Raw genomic sequence first — 21,308 nt, 5'->3', positions numbered from 1 at the left:
CTCAGGAGAGGGGACTAGTGTGAATTTAGGGTTTCTCAGGGAAGCAGCTTTTGGTCTGAAGATGCTTTGCCATCTGAAGTCTTTGTGCAGCCCCTTTCCTGCGCTGGGCAGGAGCGTGGCAGGGCCCAGGAGCCCCTTTCTATCAGGGTTTAAATTCTGCACAGGACTGGGGAGGTTCCCAGCACTCAGCTTGTGTCTCCACTCCAAATGCCTGACACTGGTCAAGGCAGGGGGCCACAGCTGGGATGGGAGGTTCCTGAGTGCGGCTGTCTGAGGAGGGGCATAGTGCATTTGGAGAATGTGTTTCTGAAGGGGAAGCTGTGGGCTAGCTGGGTTGGGATAAAGGGGCCTTGATTTAGGATGAGATTTGGTGCAGCTAGGGGAGCCAACCGCATGGATACAGGGCAGGGCTGCAGTGGGTGTCTGTGCAGCAACTCCATAGGCCCCAGGTAGAGTTTTGTAGAGCCCTGTGTGCAGCCCCAGGGCTATGTAGTGGGGCTCAGGGAGTAGCACCTTGGCTCTCCTGACTCCTAACCCCTAACTCTAACCACGAAACAGCTCTTTCTCCCTGCTCAGGGATCTCTGTCCTCCCAATAACGCCTAGCACAGGCAGCTCTCTGCTGGCTCTGCCAGGGAGTCTGGGGAGAGAGATGGGCCTCAGCTCCTAGGAGGGAGGATTGGTCTCCCCAGGGTGTGCAGAAGAAGGGCCCAGCAAGGGCTCAGCTCCCAAGGGCAATGAGATAATAGCTTGAGTGTCGTCCCCAGCTTGGGCATGGCAGGAGTTTCTCAGTCTCTGCTGTGGGGGGAAGCGTAGGGGTTTGGTTTCCTCCTGCGGCTGGCGTTGTGGTCACTGTTGGCAGCACTGCAGGGAAATTCTGCAGTGGCAGCTACCAGCGGGCCGCTCAGTAATTGACACCACAACAGGCTGGGATGCCAAAGCAAAATGTCTTCAAATTAGCAGTGATTGCAGGAGAAATAAAGAGCGTGGGGGGCGAATGAAAGGAGGGTTTCTATAAATATTATGATTTTTAAAGTTTGCTCTGGAGTCCTAGAAGCTCTTTAAATACTTATAGTCTGTGCATTTAAAAAGCCTTATAATGAGAATTTAGTGTCGCCTTTTGGAGCACCTCCTGCCTCGTGTTTTCACGTGCCACCTGTCTTCTGTCCTGATTGGCTTTCCTGCCTGGGCTAAGCCATGTGACTGGCATCATCTCACAGACGCAGGGATGTGCCAGCCCCCTTTTCACTCTCCTGCTGACTCAGCAGCCTTCCCCCATCCTGGCTTTTTGGCCCCAGGGTGATAACTGAGTCTCATGCGAAATCACTCAGGCCTAAAATTTCCAAAATTGCACCTGATTTTGGGAACCTTCTTTCCTTGGAGCCCAAGTTGAGACCCCAGAGGCCTATTTTTCAGAGAGGCTGAGCACGCACAGCACTCCAGCAGGACGGAGTTGTGGAGACTCAGCGTTTCTGAAAATTGGCTGTTAGAGCCAACTTCTCCCTTACCCTGTCCCTCACGTCACCATTCACCCAGTGCAAAGTGTGTGGAGTGGATGGAAAATGCCACCATTCTGATTCAGTGATGTTTTACCTCCCTTGGTGCTGATGTAAATGAAGTTCACAGGGTGCATGGCCATAGAGGAGGGCCCATGGTGTCTTGCCCAGAACCAGAGGAATTATCTGCCTTAAAGTCTGAAAAAGAATCAGTCCAGAAACTCCCCAGAAAAACTCGAGTCAGATGTTTATTGCCTTGAACTTTTTTCACGTGCTTTTCTTTGTGACATTTTTTGTTTGTGTCGCCACTTTCATACAAACTCCCAAATCCTCTTGAGAGTTAAAAGGTGAAGAGCAGCACAGGGAGACAGAGAGAGAGCAGTGATGCCTTCAGCTGAGCTTTGGGATGGTGATGAAAAGCTGCCGGGGGTGAGAGGGACAGGGAGGCTGTTCCAGGTGTCAGGAGCTGCAGACAAGAAAGCTCTGGTGCTGGGTATAGGGAGATTGTGAGGAGATGCAGAGAGGGGGCCACCACTAGACAAGTGACGAGGGGAGGGAAGAGGCATAGAGTGCAGTATAGACAGCTCCACCTCCTTGCCAAGACCCTGGTCCCTCCCCTGGGAGCCCATCTCCAGGTCAGAGAGAGTGCAGACTCCATGGCCCGTGCACTCTGCTGTGACTGCCAGTTGTGACAGTGGGTTTGCAATGTGGGCACCAAGTGACTCTCGAGGTTTGGCCGCTGCCCAGCGGGGCTGGGTTTGAATAGACAGCCGAGGAGTGACACATTCCATAGTCCACTCCCAACCCCCTGAGCCCTCCATTCTGCCATTTGCTGTCTGACCTCTTCACTGAATGCCCCGCATCAGCAGAGAGAACTTGCAGAAGGATCCTAGGGTTTTACTAGAACTAGTTACCAGATTGTCTCTCTGTGGGAGGTTTCCTGGACTGCTGATCCCCAGATGGGGGCAGCAGCTCTTTCAGGGGAGCAGAAGACATGCATGGATGACACTCGTGTATGGTGGTGTCCAGTCCACCCCTTTATTAAGCCCCACAAGCTCCAGAGCCCCTTTCCATCTTCTCCCATGGGTGCTTGTCAGGCATAATACTGAAACCAAGAGGGTGGGGGATGCTGCTTTTCTGGTGTTGCTGAGGCACTTTGGATTTCCTTAAGCTGCCTGGGAAGGGCCTGCTGCTGCCTGGGGCAGAAGGGAAGGCACTGTGCACTGCTGAGTTGCTTCATTATCTGCACGCTTAGCTCTGTGGGGGAAGGAGAGTGTGATCTGCCCCAGTGACCAGCGCATTCACGTGCCCTGTTGGGCCATTAGAAAGATGCTCTGAACTTTCTCACCATCACTTCTGTGGCTTCTGCACTGACATTTCACCAGCGGTGTCTTGGCTTTTCCCAGTAGGAAATACTGCAGAGCAGCGGCTCTCAACCTTTCAGATGATGGTACCCCTTTCAGGAGGCTGAGTTGTCGTGCATACCCCCAAGTTACACCTCACTTAAAAACTACTTGCTTACAAAATCAGACATCAAAATACAAACGTGTCACCATGCACTATCACTGACAAATCGCTGACGTTCTCATTTTTACCATATAGTTATAAAATAATCAGTTGGAACATAAACACTGTACTTACATTTCAGTGTGTTGTATACAGAGCAGTATAAGCGAGTCACTGTCCGTATGAAATTTGAGTCTGTACTGACTTCGTTAATGCTGTTTATGTAGCCTGTTGTAAAACTAGGCAAAGAGCTGGATGAGTTGATGAACCCTCCGAAGACCTGTGCGTCCCCCCAAGGGTATTCGTACTCCTGGTTGAGAACAACTTCTGCAGAGTCTGAGATTGGAGCCCAGGCAGAGGGGAACCAGAGCGGGAGGTGTCAGAGCCCTGGCTTGGGGAACTGCTCCATGTGACACTGCAGCTGTTCACTGTGGAAGGCCCTGCCCTGTGCTGCTCCCCTGGCGCTGGGAGACTGAGTCATTCCCGAGCATCGGTTCTGCCTTGGTTCCGCTGCCTGTGTGTTCAATCTCATTAAATCCGCGGTGTCAAATTGTCATTCCCTACAAATATTGTGTTGAATGAAGGGGCTTCAGGAAGGATTGTATTGACAGAAGGAGAAAAGCCAGGGATTCTCGCTGGCACCAGGGCAGGGCCATGCCTGCTCTACTTAATTAAAAGTGTAAACTGTGTGTGATCCTGAGTACCCAGCGCCCACTCTGCAGAGGCCAGGAGCCCAGGGCTAGGGCCAAGAGAGTCTCATTGCCTCCTGCTTTTGACCCATGTGATTCACATGCAGCATCTCCTTCACCAGCTCCTGGCTCCTGGGGCCTCCGTGCCGGCGACTGGGGATTCTCATTCTGTGGTGAGAATGTGGCATATATTCCTAGCAGCGATTGGTGGGATGAAGATGGTGAATCTTCAGTAGGTCCTGACCTGTTACAGGGCATGTAGGTTATTTGACACACGCACACGCCCTTCCCCTGCAGAATAATTGGCTTTGAAGAGACTTGGTTGTTCTGCTTTCTCCCGAGCCCTCAGCAGCATGAGTTAGGGGCTGGCTTCCCCCTCAGGGCCCAGGTTCCTTCCTAACTATTGGACACTCCACGCAGGAGAAGCCCAAAATCCCTTCCCCCTTGACATGCTGCATTTGGGAGAGTCACTTCCTTATTACAAAGTAACTAAATTGCTGGGTCTGGATACGGAGTCAGCACCTCTCGTATCTTGGCGGCTGCTAGCTCCTCTCTAGCCCAGCTCAGCAGTCGGGTTTCCAGCTCACATCCTACCAGAGATGTCCCCAACTTGGTCGTCAGGGCAGTCAGGCCAGGGGCCAAAAGGACTGAGGAGACAGAATTCCCCCTGCAGCCAGTGCTAGCGCTGTGATCCTACGTAGCACAAACTGCTGAAACTCCCAGCAGGGCTCTCTGGCTGGAGGAGCAGGTGTTGGTGGAAGAGAGGCATTCTCTGGGGTGGGAGGCTTGCTATGAAGGGGGGCAGGGGCTGGTGGTTTTGTGGCTGTGGATGCATTAGAAGGAGAGAGCAGTTATCTGTCTGCATATTTGTTGCTTGTGTTGGCAGGTGGGTATCTCAGATTCCATGAGGCTCCTGTGTCTGATCTCTGCCTTTGCCTTTGGCTGTTTGGGATCATTGGTTCCCGTACTGGAAGAGCAGCTCCCTATATCATGACTGAAAACTTAATTATCCCAAGGCAAGAGGGTGAAATCACACGGCTGTTTCCTGTGGAGGTTGCTGCTGTGCATGGCTGGTTTGCGTGACGAGGATCTGGCAGAGAGTGTGGATCCTGTTGCAGTGGGGCAGGGTGTGGATGGCAGCCCAGGTTAACATTTGAGGGTTTTGAACCATATGATGGTTTTTGGGGTACCCAGGACTGGGAGTCACCTTGTTACCCCTTGGCCTCCAATGAGGGGGAGATCTGCTTGTGCTTAGCTGGGTGTCAGCTTCCTGATGCCACCAACCTGTCAGCTGCCCAAACAACCTCCTCAGGGTTCTGCCATCCCCTACTTTTCCTTGCAGATTAAAAATAGGGGTACCCCTGTCTCTGCGCCCCCTTGGAGCATTCCCCAGCCCCATCTCCACTGAACCCTCACAGAAATACCTGGCCTGCTGTCCCCTAGGGAACAGCGTACACACCAGCTTGTACGGTTCAAGTCAGGATCAGCACTTGGCTTACCACCATAGCACTGAGCTATAGTTATAGTGAGTGGAAGGATGGTCCTGCTCCTGCAGAGACAGGGGCATCATGCACAACAGGGAATGCAGAATCCCACACTTTGCCCCCTATCCAGCAGCTTTGAAAGGCTCAATGTCTCCAGACGCTATGTCGCTTTCATCCCTTCCCTCTCCCCACCATTCAAATATTCCTGTTCTCAGGCACTTTACTAGAATGCAGCTCCCTTCCCCCCAAAACCAAAAATTGGCCACTGTGGGTGCAAGAGCCATCTCCTCTGCAGCTCCCGGGATGTGGCCCACATTCTCCCATTTTCCTGTCTCGGTGATTCTCCATCCCTGCTTAAACATTCTCATTGCTTCTGGATTTCTCTGTCAGTCTGCTGCTCCTCTTTGTTATTTGGGGAAGCACTGGGATGAAAGGTGCTATGTAGCACAGAGCCTGTTACCACGACAGGCTGTAAGGTCAGTGGTGGTGGACCCATGAGAGCAGGCAAATTCCCTTGCAATAGTCCCCTTTTCCTCCAGTGTTTCCAATAGAACAAAAGCCCCTGGAGTAACCCTGCTGTAATGGAAAGAGCAGCTTGCATCTGCTGGACATGCTGCCTAGAACTAAGCACCTCCGGCTCCATCTCTGTCTCACTCAGAAAGCAGAAGCTATTGCCCACAGCTGGCAATAAAGCACCCATGCTGTGTTGTTCAAATCATGCACTGTTGGTTTCCTTTTCACAATGCTATGTGCATCAGTGGGCTTTCCCGCAGGCTTCAGATCAGAGCCAGTTAGGAACTTACAGCTCCTAGCACGCAGGTATTTCTTCTCTCCTCCCCAGCTGAAGCTCTCAGTCTCCTGAGGCTCATTCTCCAGGAGAGGCTTTCAGAGAGCGTGGAACTCAGTGGCGTTGCTGTCAGTGCAGAGCGTGCGCTCCTGCCAAAGGGGGGTGCCAGCAAATGGCAAGGTGGGCCCAGAACTGGCTTCACCCAAGCCTCATGGAGCCTGTTCCCAGAGGCATTCAGGAGGGACCTACTAGATCCTTTCCCCACATTGTGTCTGTAGACATAGTGCTTAGCTCGGGGAAACCCTGATAGCACTAGCTGGAGCCTGGCAGTGTAGACAGATGCTGTACAAGATTCAACCCCCCAGGCTTTTCCACTGCTATGTAATGCTGCCTTGCCGCATCCCCAGCTATTTCAGCCCCGAGTCCTGCCACACACAGCTCTGCCAAAGTCCCTTTCACCTCGCCCGCAGGCCCCTGCTTTGCGAGTCCTGGACTCCCCACCCAGTTCTGCCAATGACCCTGCCCAGCGACCCCGACCAGCACGTCCTGCACTCCAAGGAGGATGGGCATGGGCTCTGCAGCTCACACATGCTCTCTGGGGCTCATCTGGGAGGATGGTGTATTTGCTTCTCTTGGAAAGATCTGATCCCTGGAGTTTAAACTCATTGTAAGATAGGGTCTGGCGGCCTGGGCCTGTGTCGCCCTGCACCACTGGGATCTGATTCGACCTTACACCCACTTGTGCTGCTGTGAATGAGTGTACCGGGGCAGGACAGCAGAGAGACAGGCCCAAAAAGGACATTATTTCCCAAAGTGATGATTTGGTGCAGAGCAAGGGAGACCCCTACTGCCAAGGAGGCTTGGGCAGAGCAAAGGGAACTAGGACTGGGTCCAAGTAGAACATCCTGCATTTCCGTGTGGAGCTTATTTGTGTGTGTAATATTTGAGGGGGACCCTGCTGTGCCATCCCCTGTTCTGCCTTCATACTCCCTCCACGTGGGCTGTCCCTATGCGGCAGTCGAAGGCGTAATTGCAGCTCAGGCAGGCATATGTGCACTAACTTTAATCTCGTTAGGACGGGTAGAGAGAGCAATGAAAACGCAGCGTGCAGACCCTGGTCTGGGCTAGCAACGTGAGTACGTACCCAGGGTCCTGGGTGGGCTTGTACAGCCTCTGCCATTACCTTTCCACTGCTCCTTTGAGCCATAGTAGCTAAACTAAAGCTATGGTGGGTCTGCCTACCCAAGCTGCAGTCACACCTCTAACTGCAGTGTAAATGTACCTGTACTGAGAGAGGGTTCCTCGTCCCCTGTTCCCTGTGGAACATTAGCTGCACAGCTGTTTCCCAGGGGAGCAGGCTGGTGTCTCAGGCCTACAGTCCCTGAAGCTCTCGTTAGCACACTGAGTTGGGAGAGCAGCAGACTTCAGCCCGAAGGGACCTGAGAAACCTTTCCCCTCACCCCTGGCTGAGTAGTATCATTGTTACTGCTGCCCTCGTTCCAGAGCAGCTCAGAGGTGAGTGCAGACCCCTCACCAGCCTTCACTGAATTTCTTCACATCTATGACGAACTACTGCTGCGCTTGTCATTAATGGATGCTGTAACTGTCGGGGCCCTGGGGTAGGGGAGGCATGTGCTTTGCTGCCTGGAGGCTGCAGGGGCTGAAGTTAATGGGAGCGCCCCTGCTCCATCCCCATATCCCTCTTTCGGAGCCTCCTCCTTTGGGTTTTGATTTCTTTTGAGTACTGAGTGCCCATCACTGGGAACACAGTCTTCAGATTATTCCTGCCTCATGTTAGCTCTGCCAATGTTCCTTAGTCCTGACCCTAATCCTGTGCAGGGTCCACATGCAGCTTGGCCCAGACTTCCCAGCCATAATCACTGGGTAGAGAATTTCGGCAAGTTGTGCCCTTGTTTCGGGGTGTATAAGACTGTCCAATAGAGAGAGCTGGGTGAAATCTTTCATTTGCAGCCTAATCACATTTGTTGCTGTGCATTCCATCTCCACGTTCTATCAAAGGTGCATTTCTGGCTCCCAGCACCACAGCAGCCGAGCTCCTTACAAACTTGAATGTATTTGTCCCCCAGCCCCCTGTGCAGCAGAGCAAGGCATTTGTCTCTTGTTACATGGAGGAGGGAGAAAAATTGTTGTTCTTAACCTTTGAGGTTAGGACAAGAAGCAATAGGCTTAAATTGCAGCAAGGGAGGTTTAGGTTGGACATTAGGAAAAACTTCCTGACTGTCAGAGTGGTTAAGCACTGGAAGAAATTGCCTAGGTTGTGGAATCTCCATCATTGGGGATTTTTAAGAGCAGGTTGGACAAACACCTGTCAGGGATGGTCTAGATAATACTTAGTCCTGCCTGGAGTGCAGGGACTAGACTAGATGACCTCTCGAGGTCCCTTCCAGTTTTATGATTCTACATTGTATAGGTGGGCACTGAGGCCCACACAGATGGGACGGGGAGTCTGTGGCAGAGGTCTCCCAAGTCCCAGGCTAGCACCTGAAACACTGACTGGATGTTTGATAAGGGTGGGAGGGCAACTGTTCCCCTGGCAATGGTGAAACTCTCAGTAGCACAAAGGGCACCTCAAAGCCTTTCAGCACCCGGATCAAAAGCCAGCAGAATTCTGCTGCCTTTCAGCCAATTGTTGCAGAAAGAAAATTAATAAATTAACTTTCATGGTGAAAATCCAGCTCCTGAATGTCTAGGCTGCCACAAGTGTGTAATGGGCTAGCAGAACTGTCTTTTAGGAGCCCGAAGGACTGCGGTGTTGTCAGCCCATATGTTCCCTCTTCAGCTTGGAAGTGACTCTCCCTTGGGGGGACCAGTTTGCTGAGGCTTGGAATTGGTGAGTGAAGGAGTTTCCTTCTTTCCCCAGCAGGAATACATCTTCCTATTGCAGGAAACAAAATTGAGGAACCCTCGGGAGTTTACTTAAAATAAATTAAAAAATAAAATCGTGCTGATTGGAGAGAACGCCAGCTCCATCCTATGCATGTGAGCGCGTTGCCACCCCATCCCCAGAGGGCAGAAAGAAAGATGTGCTTAGAATTGCAACCCTGTGCAACTTCTGCCTTTGATCACATAGCTCACATGTGCCCTTCGCTTTCCTTCTTCGGATATTTATTATGTTTAATTTTCCTGGGACGTGGCTGTAAGTGAGACAGATGGAACAGAATCTGTGCGCCGGGTGAACACATCTTAATTAAACAGATAAATAAGCTTCCCTTCCAGGGAGATTTTCCTTTTTCCAGGGTTTCCGCTGGGGCTGCAGCGCATGCTCCATAGAGCTGAGCCGGGTCCCTCTGGGAAGTTCTGGAGACCAGGTTCCATTTGCAATCTGGCCCCAGTGTTCGGAGGCTCCTGCATTCCCAGTGCAAACTTGGAGCTGCACTAGAGAGCTTACGGCTGAGCTGCTCTTAAGCCAACGGCAGAGAGCGCTTCCCTTGGCTTCATGGATCCATCCCCAACGAGCGATGGCCACCATATCGGTGGGAGAAATTCTCCTGCCGACACAGCGCAGTGCACACCAGCACTCAGGTCGGTGTAATTTACGTCGCTCAGTGGGTGGCTTAGTCACACTGACCTAAACTGTAGCATAGCCTTAGTAAATTGTCACTAACACGCACCCCCATCTCCAAGCCAAACGAAGGCGCTAACTCCTAGGAGTGATTGTGCCCTCTGCTGGAGGCCTGTGTTGCAGCAATTGTAGCTGAAGTGGCAGTTATTCCCCTGGTGGGTGTGTCGTTCCATCCCTGTCCCATTCCTGCTTGCTGCTGTTACTAGAGGTGCTGAGAACAGCGGAGGGAAAAGGTGAGTACTGAGCTCCATAGACCATTGGTGAGTGTGATCCCACCTGTCAAGCCACCTCCGTGGAGTCTGACTAGCCCTGGAGCCAGAGGGGACTCACCCACCCGCGTCCCGGGCAGTGTTTGCTTGTGGGTCCCTTCCTGTAATGGAGACACCTCTGCAAGAGGCCAAATACAGGCACCAGCTGGGAGAGAGGGGACCTCAGAGCTCCAGCTCCCTGAGTCTTCTGTGGTTTGATATTCTGCATGATCACTGCTCCCGTCTCATAACTGAGCTGGGGAAGGGACCTAGCCATGTGTAAATGTAAATGTGAGTGTATGTTACACTGGTGAAAGTGGTGTGGATTGAGAGCCCTGGAGGCCAGGAGCTTCTAGCCTCAAAATGGAGGACAACAGGGCAGGTAAGCTCACCCATGACCAGCCCCATCCCATGCCTTGACCCTGCAGCTCAGAGGACAGTTCAGTCTCCAGGGCCCACTTTGCCTTCCTGTCTTGCCAGCTGGTGTATGGATGCTTTTTGTGACATGGGCTGTTACTCCGGCAGAAGTCCCCTTAGCTTGCTCCCACTGGCCACCAGATGGGAATGTCTTTGAGTCATTGCCATCCTGGATCGTAATCAAGCCAGTGATGCAGAGGGGAAAGGTTCTGCGTCCTTACCCCTGAGCCATCTGGTCTGCTCTGTTTGTTTCCTCACACATTGTATGTAGCATTTTACAGCTCAGTCTCTTGCCTCCCAGGTGGGAAGCACCAGGCATTGCCCTCCACTATCCCCACTCTGGCTGACTGAAGAATGTGCAAAAGTCACTGGGGCCTTAGAGGCAGGGTGTACAGGCAAATATGGAATTCAGAGAACTCCCCCTTTACCCACCAAAAGAATTGCCTGCCTGCCTCTGCATATATAAAGCATATCTCACCATAGCATCAAGCCACTGTATCTGGGTTAAGCACCCTGAGTGCCACGCAGCTCTCCAGCTCTGGGGTGCATGGGTCCCCAGTGGAAGGCCCAGGTCACTCCTCCTCCCTACCATAGGTTTAATCTTTGGCCATTAGAGCATATGTCCCATTGTAATTCACTTCCTGCCAGGCTCCCGGGGACAGAGGTGAGTCTTGCAGCACAACCCAAAGACAATGAGGGAACAGGTCTCCCTCACCCTCTTTGGAAGGATCTTCGAGAGTCCTGGGCCTCCAGCTCCCCCAAGCCTGCATGTGGACTCTGATAAGCACAGGATATATTGCGATCTTAGCTGCTGTGATAGTTCCTGTAGGAGAGGTGTCCCACCAGCACCTGGACTTGGAACTGGGAGTGCAGGGGGAGCCAGTGCATGTGTGGAGCACTGGGGTGGTAAGATCTCTGCAGCTGTAGGGGACAGGCTGCTGTGGTAGTTTCCTTGTCTGGGTACTGAGGTAGGGGGAGTAGCAGTCATCCAGCCTGGAGATGAGGTTTCCTGTAGCCAGATCCCCATGTCAGGAGTGTGGACAGAGGCACCTTCTTGAGTGCTGCTGTGTGATCCCCTGCAGTTACCAGAGGGCAAGGTAGGGACAGCGTTAGCCATTTTCAGAAGCAGTCTGTCCCTTGGCATTGGACCTGTTTGCTAAGATGCTGTTCAGCATTCCTCTTCTGAGGCTGTCTCAATGGCTTTCACCCCCAGAAGAAATGCAGCCCACTTGTGCTTTGATTTTCCCTTTGCTCAGTGGCCACAGGCCTGCGTGGTCATTGCTTTTATTGGTGCTGTTTAACAACCTGTCAGCCCCATGAGACTCAGGTCAGCAGCTTTGGGAGGGCTTTGGAATTGTGCCTTGCCTGCCAGGTATCTGCAGCATAAACTGGAACCGCTGCAAATGCCCAGGATGTGGCAGCATGGCAGTCTGTGTGAGGGGGGTATGGAAAATCCCAGCTTCTGAACGGAGCTGTCCATATGCTGGAGGTGCCAAAGGAGACTTGGAATCAGCAGCTGCTAACAGAAACAAACCTTTGAGCATCCTATTCAGCCAAGATGGAAATTGAATCCAACCCAGGACTCAGTTTCCCAAATATATGAGCACAAACCAGTCCAGGCTGCTTTGTAGCTGGCTGTGACCAAAGCTAAGATCCATGTTGATCAGGCCCCTGAAACATGGCCACACAACACTGGTGGCACTGAATTGTCATTGGCATGGACAGCTCAGGCAGAGATCCCGCTCTGCACACAAGGCAGCTGTGTGTGCACCCCGCTCTGAAGCTCTTTGAAAATGTGGCCTGGAATTTGTATGGCTGCGTGAGTGCTAGGGCCACATGGTGAGAAGTGACAAGCACATCAGTGGTTGGACTTGGAAGGGAAGTAACTGCAGTGAAGCTTGAGGAAAGACGGGATGGAGTTCTGTCAGGCTGGAAGGACCAAAGTAATTTTTGTCACAAAGCCACAAGCATGGTCCCTCCCTACGGTAGCTGTCTCTCTCCCTCACAGACATACAGGCTATCACTGGGGTAGGATAGACGCACACATTAGTAATTCACTAGTGGTGTGCCTCGGACCAACGGTGCACTAGAACAAGATTCAAACTGTGTGTTTTGATCCAGGCTGGGAGCGGGTGGGAACAGTGCTGGGGTGGACCTGAAAGTCATGAGTAAGGCTGTGAGTTGCTCACGGAGGTCATGGATTCCATGATTTTACATGACCATCGTGACGTCAGCCCCGGACGGCGGGGTTTGGGCCGTCAGCCCCGGATGGCGGGATTTGTTTTCTGTGATTTATTGTTTCTTGCCCACATCCTGTCCATGACTTTTGCTAAAAGTAGCCATGACAAAATCTTATGAGCCTCTGCTGCTGCTGCAGTGACCCCTGCTGGTCGCCTTGGTTCATGAGCTCCTTGCACAGCCGAGGAGAGGATGGTGTCTTGGGAGCAGTCTGGGGTGGGTCTTTGTTGAAGGCCAGAACCATCCCCCCCTTGAGCAGGAATGTTTCTTGGAGAGAACCATGTAACGGGAAAATATGAGAGCCTTTCCGAAATGCTCAAGGTAAAGTTCCCTGTCTACATTGCACCAATGCATTGGCCAGTTCCTCAGGGACCCTGCTCTGCAGGAGGCAGCAGATCCTGTGCCAGGGCCCATTACATCAAACTGCTGGGAACTAGCCCTGCCTGGGGAGCTTAGATTTATTTACACTTATTTGGGACAAGCCATCCAGCACTTGAGAGTAATGCGGTCACCACAGACCTTGCCAAACACAACTCATATTTCAAGGTCGGCTGGCTTCCATCTGTGTGGGTGTGCGACTTGGTGTGTGTGCGTGCATGTCTGCCAGAGTGTGCGGCTGTGTGTGTGCATGATGCATGGCTGCCTGTCTGGGTCTTTGTGCACATGGGAGCAGATAGGTGTCTCTCTCTGAGTGGGGAGATGAGTTTCTGTGTGCACAATGCATGTTGCCATGTGCATGCGTGCAGATCTGTGTGTGTATGTGTAATCAGCATGGCACTGTGTTTGCACATGTGCATCTCAGGGGCAAGGGGTGATGCTGTGTGCACATCTGGGTGTGTTTCTCTCCCCGGGTTGGTCTGGAGAATCCCGAAGCTCAGGGCTGTGTGGCGTGTTAGTGAGGTTTCTCTTCCGGGGGGCTGGCTGCCTTCAGTTTGGAAGTGCAGGCTTCCCAGCTGCAGCAGCCTTCCCATGGCGTATGTGGCTGGATTACATCACCGAAACTCCTGGTAAGATCTTTCTTTTCTTCAGAGTTGGTGTCTGGAAAGGAGGCCAGCTCCTTCCACCCGATTCCCCAGCCAAACATAAAACCAGCCCAGCAGCATATTTGTCTCAGGGCTGTGAAAGAGGATAAGGGGGAGGTGGGGAGAACAGTCTGCAAATGTGCTGCAGCATCGGAGGAGTTAAGTGCGGGATCAGCTGTTCTCATGTCATTATGGATTCTCTTCATTTTATACAGAGCTCAGTCTGATGTCTGAATGCACAGGGGACTCCCCCTCCTACTCCACCTCCCGCCCCTTTCTGTTTCACTCCCTCACCCCCTCTCTCTCCTCCCTTCCCTTTCAGCCCCCCCTCCTTTGCAGACCATTCATTCAGTGCCAGTGTCTAATGGCACCAAAGTAAATAGCCGAGCATTGTTCCTTCATTGTAAGAGCAGAGGGCAAGGCAAGCGTTCCTCAGATGTATCCTCTCAAATAGCACCACAAGGGGGAGGGGAGGGGACAGAGGAGGAGGAAAAGCACTGAGTGGGAGAGAGAGAGAAAGGGAAAAAAGAGAATAAGCAGAGTGTATAGAAGAGGACGAAACTGACTGCAAGCAGCTCCACGGCTACCTGTCAACACATGCTATGCTCCATGGCTAACTCGGGCTGCCTCCTTGTCTCCAACTCAGGCATGCTTCCTCACTCTCTCCCCTGCCCTCCAGCCTTCCTCTTCCTCCAGCAGGTAAGTGACCCCCTTCTTGGGTTTTTGCTGTGAAGCTTGCACGTGCTCTCTGGCCAGCACCCACTGAGCTAAAGGTCAGAGCTGAACCTCTTCCTTCCACCCCCTGATTGGCCATACCCATCTCATCAACGCTGCCTGCTGGCACCGGGGGAACACTGCTTTGTTCCTTGGTTGTGAGTGTCATTTTTTTGGTTCTCTAGTTATTCTGTTGGGGTTTCTGCTCCATGCCGGGGTTCTGTGCCTGACCAGGGGCTGAGCTGCTGGCACAGTGAAAAATGCAGAGTCCAGCACTTTCGCTTCCTCGCAGCTGCTATTCAGCATCAGCAATGAGGAGAAATCATTTACACTCAACTTTTAGAAATACAGGATCTACATAGTGTGGCTGTCATACAGGGAGAAGCAGGGAAAGGCAGAAATCTATTACACACACACATGCCGTACACATATGTGTGTGTATGAGAGACAAATAGCATTAACTATAAATCAGTGTGTTTCAGATGTTCATACAGAGACTCACAGATGCATCTCAGTAGATCTAGTTTATTCAGGAGAATGCCAGGAGTTTGGGCAGCTCCTGATGCCATCTCTCAGAGCTGGGGAATTCATTCCCTGTGCATTAGTTAGTTCCTTAACTTCTCACTGCGGTTTCCTGTGTCTCGGTTCTGTTCTTGGCTTGTCTGTTGGTCCTGGTGCTGCGAGTTCCCCACCTGGTGATCCCTGGGGAAACGCTGCTCGGGAGAGGAAGTGTTCTCTTCAAAAGCCTCTTTGCTGCGTCGAAAACCCTGTCTCCCAGCCAGGCTAACCATTCCATTTGTGCTTTGAGTAATTAAATTCATAACATTCTACCTGCCCTCTCTGCATGGCCTGCGCATCTCACCTGCCAGCTGGCTCCTGAGGGCTGGGGGTTCCATTTGTTGGGATTAAGCTCTTGTATGGGGAGGCTGCATTTGTTTCATTTCTTTAAAAAATTTTAAAGACTTTAAAACTCTTGGTCTGAGTTGGCTCGGAACCAAAGTGTGTCCAGGCTAGAGAGTTAAGCAGCATTAGAGCCTGGCTTCTAGTTCCAGAATTCATTAGAAAGGGGGAATTCTGAAAAACGTGGGGTTACTGCTGGTTAAACAAGCATACATGCTTTGGTCAAATCTCTGAGCTGTGACTGTGTGCACATGCTAGAAAGCCATAAGAGGGAAAAAGCAACAGGAGCTACTCTTCAGACTGGACAGCGCCTTCTTGAAGAGAAGGGCTTAGGGAAAGCCTGAGGGGCTTTCTATTTGAATCTCAACCTCCTTCCTTGTTCAGGGGACTCCATGGGACTTCCTGCCCTGCTCTCCAGGCGTGAAGCTTGGGCATTTGGCATCAAGCAAAAAATGTCCCAGAATTCCCACTGGTCACTGGAGAGCTTTGTTGAGTGTCTGAGGGCAGCACACTGGGGGATTCTCAGGCTTTGAACCTGCAGCCAGTTTAGGTCCAGGAGACTTCATTCAGGTAATTCAGAGCCATGGGAGTGTTTAGTTTCTAAATGTAATTCCTTTTTTCCTCGCTCCCTTTCATGAAAGGTGCTGCTGCTTTCGCTCATATTTTATAACAGTGTAGTCTGCAGACCTCTATACTGGGCTGCCCAGAGACTGGGGTGGCTCTCGCCATCCATCGCATGTGCAGGAAGCACTGGGAGCAGGCGGTTTGGGCAGGGTGGATTTGCTGCCTGGCAGTGACTGAAGAGCGCACAAAAGTGAAATGTAGGGTCTGGGAAGGAGAGGCTTTCATATCATTTGCGGCTCTCATTTGCTCCCAGTGAGTTCTTGCTCCTTTCATCACCCTGTTTGAATTGGGATTCTCTCTCTTTGCTCTCTCAGAAGCCTCTTGCTCTTTGGCAGCAGTTTGGAAATGTTGGTCAGAAAGGAGGGTTTGGCGTTGGTATTTTACCCAAATAATGAGTGAGATACAGGCCCAAATCTCTTTCCTCTTCCCTTGTGTTTGGTTGTTGCTGAGATTCTGTGTTCAGGCTTGGGGATGGACTATTTGGTAAACATAGCAACAAGAAGCCAGGCAAAGAGACATCAAAAATAGCACAAGAAGCATGTGAAAAGGGACCAAAGAGCCAGAGGTCACCTCAGTCCCATTCATAGCACGCAGCTGTACCATACTTGGGTCCATAGTAGTGGATCTACTGTATATGGCACGTTGTGGTTATTGACCATAGAGTAGTTCATTTATTGTGCATCACTAGTTTATTTCTGAAATTCACTATGGATTTTACATGTGAATTACATCAATAAACCTATGAACAAAGCACACATACGATAATAATACCATCTACCAGTGTATATGCTATCCATAGCCAGGGAACTATGCTTTACAGGGGCAGACTGGACATATTTCACCTGTACATAACCCAAAAACAATGGAATTAATTTAGCTCAAACTTTTTTCTTTTTTAAATGTATCTTTGCAAAAAGGCTGGACATGAAAAGTGAAGATAACTTAGATATTCATAATGTTTCTGTGATAGATCTAACATTTATAATATGTGTGTATAGATATATGTACAGTATCAGAGAGGTAGCCGTGTTAGTCTGGATCTGTAAAAGTGGCAAAGAGTCCTGTGGCACCTTATATACGTCTGTTAGTCTATAAGGTGCCACAGGACTCTTTGCCGCTTTTATATATGTACAGATATGTGTGTATATCATAGTGTATATGTGTAAAGAGAGAGAGAGAAGATATATGGGACTTCAGGACTTACTTGATTTTGAAGATGCTCCACAGTTCTGAAAATCAGAGTCATTGTGCATATGGGTGTGACTATTCCTAGAATGTGTTGGTAATGCGCATGGATCATTAAGGTGTGTGTTATCTATACACAGACAGAAACACAAATACAGTAAACGTCTGTCATACCACGAGTCATTTTAACTAAGCCCTACATTCATTGGTTAAATCCCTAGGAATGGGACATGCACGCTATCAGCCAGAAAACTACTCTGTCCCTTGGTTTATATGGTATAAAGAAGCCCTACTGTCCTTCTCTGGCTTCTTAGCACCAATCTTTTTTCTAGTGCTAATATTTCATGGGACAGCCGCAAAACGAAGTTGTCTGCAAAACTTTGATTAACTAACGCCAGGGAAAATCCAGCTGCAGTTTGGTCTTTGGTGTTTGTGAATAGCTCATCAAAGGCAGCTGCATGCTCCTTGTGGTTCGCTCAGATCAGCTCCTCAGGAGCAGCTGTGCTGCCCTTCCTCATTCCCGGCAGCTGGTAGCCTTGTTACACAGCTCTCTGCATGGTGCAGATCCATCTGATGCACTGCGTAGAACAATCACCAGCTGGGCTCCGGATCACAGTCCTCAACCACACTTCCCCAGGTTGAGATTGCGGCAAGGTGGGGTTTTCAGGATCAAGTTGGGAGAAGAGGGACTGATAGCGTGCATGCTGGGGGCCCTGTTTGACTGCAGGATTGTGTGCAGGAACCAGAATAGCTGGACACAAGTCTGAGGAGTTCACCCAGAGCAGGCGGCATGAGGAAAGGTAGGAGCAAGAGTTCCAGTGAGGCTGTGTTATAATAATTGGTTCAGTGGGAACTTGAGCGCTATAGGGAGAGACTCTGATTGTTCTACCAAGTTACACTGTCAAAAAGTATCTTAAACGTCATGATAAAAGAACAGTTAACAGTAATGGAGGGAACAGCCATCTCGCTGGCCTGGGGGTGCAGACTGGGCTCCTGACCTCACAGTCACCATTAGAAAGCTCTGGAAATCTGGGCTCAGGGCATGTTGTGCAGTAACTCCTCTGCGCTGGCTGGAGAGGTTAATGGGAGTTAATTGACAGAAGGGCTAAACCAACTGCTCAATAACCCCCAGGGATTGTTTAATCATTAGAAGGCACCTGCATTCTCCCACAGGGCATCAGCTCAGGATGGTCACTGGAGCAGCCATTGCTACAGGCTGTTTGGAAAACCCTATCCTAGAGGGTTACTGTCAGGGTAAAAATCTCGTATTTTTAGAGAGCAGGTGTTCCGTTGTCACTAGCAACATTGTAGCCACTCGATAGTTTCTTGTTAAATCTCATTGCCTTTCCAGCCTCTGTGCCATTTGTTTGCTGCTTCTCTGTGATTTAGGTTTGCAAACCAAAAGCTGACTCTTTGGTTGACGATTCTGGTTCCAAGCCTTAGCCCGATGCTGCAGTGCTTGCGCTCCAGACACAGCCGGGGAAAGTTTAAGCCAAAGAAAATATTTGTTAATTTTTTAAAAATATTATTAAAATATTTATATTAATTTTAGTATTTATAAAAGCAGTTTCCCCCCAGCAATGACATGTTTGGCCCCTGCTGCCTGGCAATATCCCTGTCATAGGTGTACTTGTGTTTTAATACTGTGGTGCTGGGTGACCAGATTAGATTTCGTAACTCCGGAACTCTCTCCGGTATTCTAGTTGATCAGTGGAGGGATATGTTTTAACAAAGCAGAAAGGGTAATTGTGATTGCAAACTTAGCATGCCCACCCAGACTCTTGCCACACACCACCTGCCCACCCCCTCCCTCAGAGTTCGATGCTAAAAACAGAAGGTGCAGTATCGAAACAAACTATTTATCAAATTGCTTGGCCACACTGTTTGTTTGCAGCATTGGCTCTGGGGGTGGAGCGGGCCGGGGTGTTTGGTTTGGCGGCTTGAACTGAGCAGCCTTCCCGGTCCACCCCAGAAGTTCGTAGCCTGTTGGTTTAGGTGGGGTCTCAAACTCAGCATACTTGTCTCCTCCACGGGGTTACCAAAACCACAGGGACATTGAGGCTTCCTAATTCATTCTTCCATGAGGGGTCTCTGAATCCTCCCGCTTCCTTTCCTCCCCCCCAACCCTAAAAAAAAAAAAAAAAATCCTGCTGACAGCTGTAAATGGGATTGTGGTGATTTAGCACACAGGGCTTGTTGGGCTTTAAGGATCTTTGGCCAAACAAATAACAGCTCGCTATCCAGGCCAAGCCGCACAGAACTGCTCCATCTTCAGGGCCAGCAGGAGACTCTGCAGGGAGAAGGAGAGGTGTCAGAGATGTGCCTCCCCTCTGGGTCAGAATGGCCTGCAGTGCAAGAACACCTTACAGGGGCCCAAAGTAGCTGTATCAACTCAGGAGAGGAACCTGGGCATCGCTGCAGACAGCTCAGCGGTGACCTGCTCAGCGTGCAGCTGCAGCCAAAAAGCAAACAAGACGTTCAGATGCACAAGGAATGGGATGGAGTAATCCGGGAAATATCCTAATGCCCTTCCGTAAATCAATGGTGCAGCCTCATCTGGATACTGTGTGAAGTGCTGGTCAGCCCTTCCCAGAAAGGACAATGCAGAGGGCTCAGAGAAGGGAGATGAGAATAATCAATTTGGATTGTTTCCTTTAGAAAGGAGATGAATACAGAGGGACCTGATGAAAGTGTATAGGAGGAGGACTGGTCTAGAGAGGGGGGATCAGGAGCTGCTCTCCCAGTCTCATGACGCAAGACCAGGGGGACATTCAGTGATGGGGAAGGTGGCTGATTCAAAACTGATAAAAGGAAATACTTTTTCCATATCACATAGTTAGGCTATGGAACTCAGTGCCACAAGATGTTGTTGAGGCCAGCAATTTAGCAAGATTCAACGTGGGATTGGACAGTAATATGGATATCCAGAATATCTCGAGTTAGCATAGCTAATGCTGAAAGTCTTGGAAGGGATATTAAAGCTTAAGGTTCAGCCAATCTCTAACAGGGGTTAAGAGTCTTCCCTATGTGCAGGTTTCACCACCTCTGCTACTGTGGGGTTCTTGCCTTTCCTCAAGTGCGGTGCTGGTCATTGGCCGAGACAGGATCCTGGGCCAGATGAGCCTGCTCTGCCCCAGAATGGCCGGGAAGTGTTCTGAGGAACTGGAAGAGTGATAGCGCCCTTAGCGTTCAGTCGGAACCATGTGCATGCTCATGAATAATAACACCACTTAGCACATCTTTAGCATGGGGTCTAGATGTGAACTTGTGTGTGAAGAGCTGTGGGCGTACAGGTGTACTTGGGCATGGGTGTGTGTACACAGGAGGTGGCTGTGTAGATGAGCACACGTGTCTGTGCCTAGGAAATGTATCTGAGGCAGGTCTGTGCTGAAGACCGTATGCAGACGTGTGTACATGCAAATGGGTGAGTACATGGATGGGGGGTGGGCACATGCAGGCAGAGCTGAACGTTGGTAAGTGCATGGAGGTGGGTCTGGGATGCTAATAGAGGTGCAAGACACATGGGTGGCCTGGACTCCAGGGAGGAAGGGTGTCCAGCTGGGACCATGGACATGTCCTGCTGCCATTCCAGCATGTTCATGTTTCATAAAGCAGGCCAGAGATTACTGGCCTGTTGAGGAGCAAGCGAAGAGTCCCACACCTTGTTGGGCCTGTCAAGGGAACGGCTCTAGGGAAGCACGGGCAGCACCTGCACCCACCCATCCGGAACGATGAGGCCTGCGGCAGGGTTTGGAGACCTAGGCCACTCACGTAGGGTGAGCAGGAAAGGGCAGGAGGGGGCAGCAAGGGACCTGAAATGTCCCTTTAAGTGACTCAGGTCTTGGAGGCCTCTGAGCACCTAGGAAGTGTCTGAGGCTGTGTCTTCACTGCAGAGTTTACTGGAGTTGTCTGAACTTGATTTAGGAGCTCTTAAGTTAGCCTAGCGAGAGCAGCCACACAGCAAGACTACCCCGACCGGTTGGATTACTGCTCGGAATGATTGTGTTAGCAGCCAGCTGGAGCTGGAGCCTAGTCAGGTCAAGGTAGAAGCCCCCCCCACCCCCTTGCACTAGGGGTTTGTGTGTGGACAGGGCTTGAGCTTGGGGCAACACTCGAGTTAACTCCAGTTAACACAGCCACAGACAGAGGCGGATTTACAGTAAAACACAGGGGGCCCTGGCAAGGGGCCCCCCAACCCAGGGCCGGGCAGCTGTGGGGGCAGAAGCTTGGTCAAACTCCCCCCTCCCCTGCCTCCTCCCCGCCTTCTCCTCCAAGTGTGCCGGAGGAGCTTGGTCAAACTCCTCCCAGCACTTCCCCCACCACCAAACAGCTGTTTGCCAGCACTCAGGTTGCTCCGGGAGGGAGGGGGAGGAGCAGGGCCGCAGCGCGCTCAGGGGAGGAGGTGGAGAAGAGGCAG

General features: G+C 51.1%; 1 protein-coding gene across 19 annotated transcripts in view; it reads left to right on the top strand.

The window, feature by feature from the left end:
* The window catches only part of RBFOX3 (RNA binding fox-1 homolog 3), a 345,196-nt gene that overhangs the window by 269,310 nt on the left and 54,578 nt on the right, over positions 1-21,308 (top strand). For 2 of the 19 annotated variants that reach the window (XM_074971604.1, XM_074971588.1), the window contains exon 1: positions 13,960-14,167. The exons of 11 other annotated variants lie outside the window; for them this stretch is intronic. In XM_074971604.1, the coding sequence (XP_074827705.1) occupies positions 14,066-14,167 (102 nt within the window). In that variant the 5' untranslated portion in view covers positions 13,960-14,065. Of the gene's footprint in view, positions 1-13,371; positions 13,454-13,941; positions 14,168-21,308 lie in introns of those variants that run through there. 6 more of the 19 variants (XM_074971603.1, XM_074971593.1, XM_074971586.1 and 3 more) reach the window with 6 other exon arrangements.

The sequence above is a fragment of the Natator depressus genome, chromosome 14 (assembly GCF_965152275.1).
Source record: "Natator depressus isolate rNatDep1 chromosome 14, rNatDep2.hap1, whole genome shotgun sequence".
NCBI classification, from domain to species: Eukaryota; Metazoa; Chordata; order Testudines; family Cheloniidae; genus Natator; species Natator depressus.
Note: the sequence above shows the minus strand (reverse complement) of the source record. Positions and strands in the feature narration are given on the sequence as shown.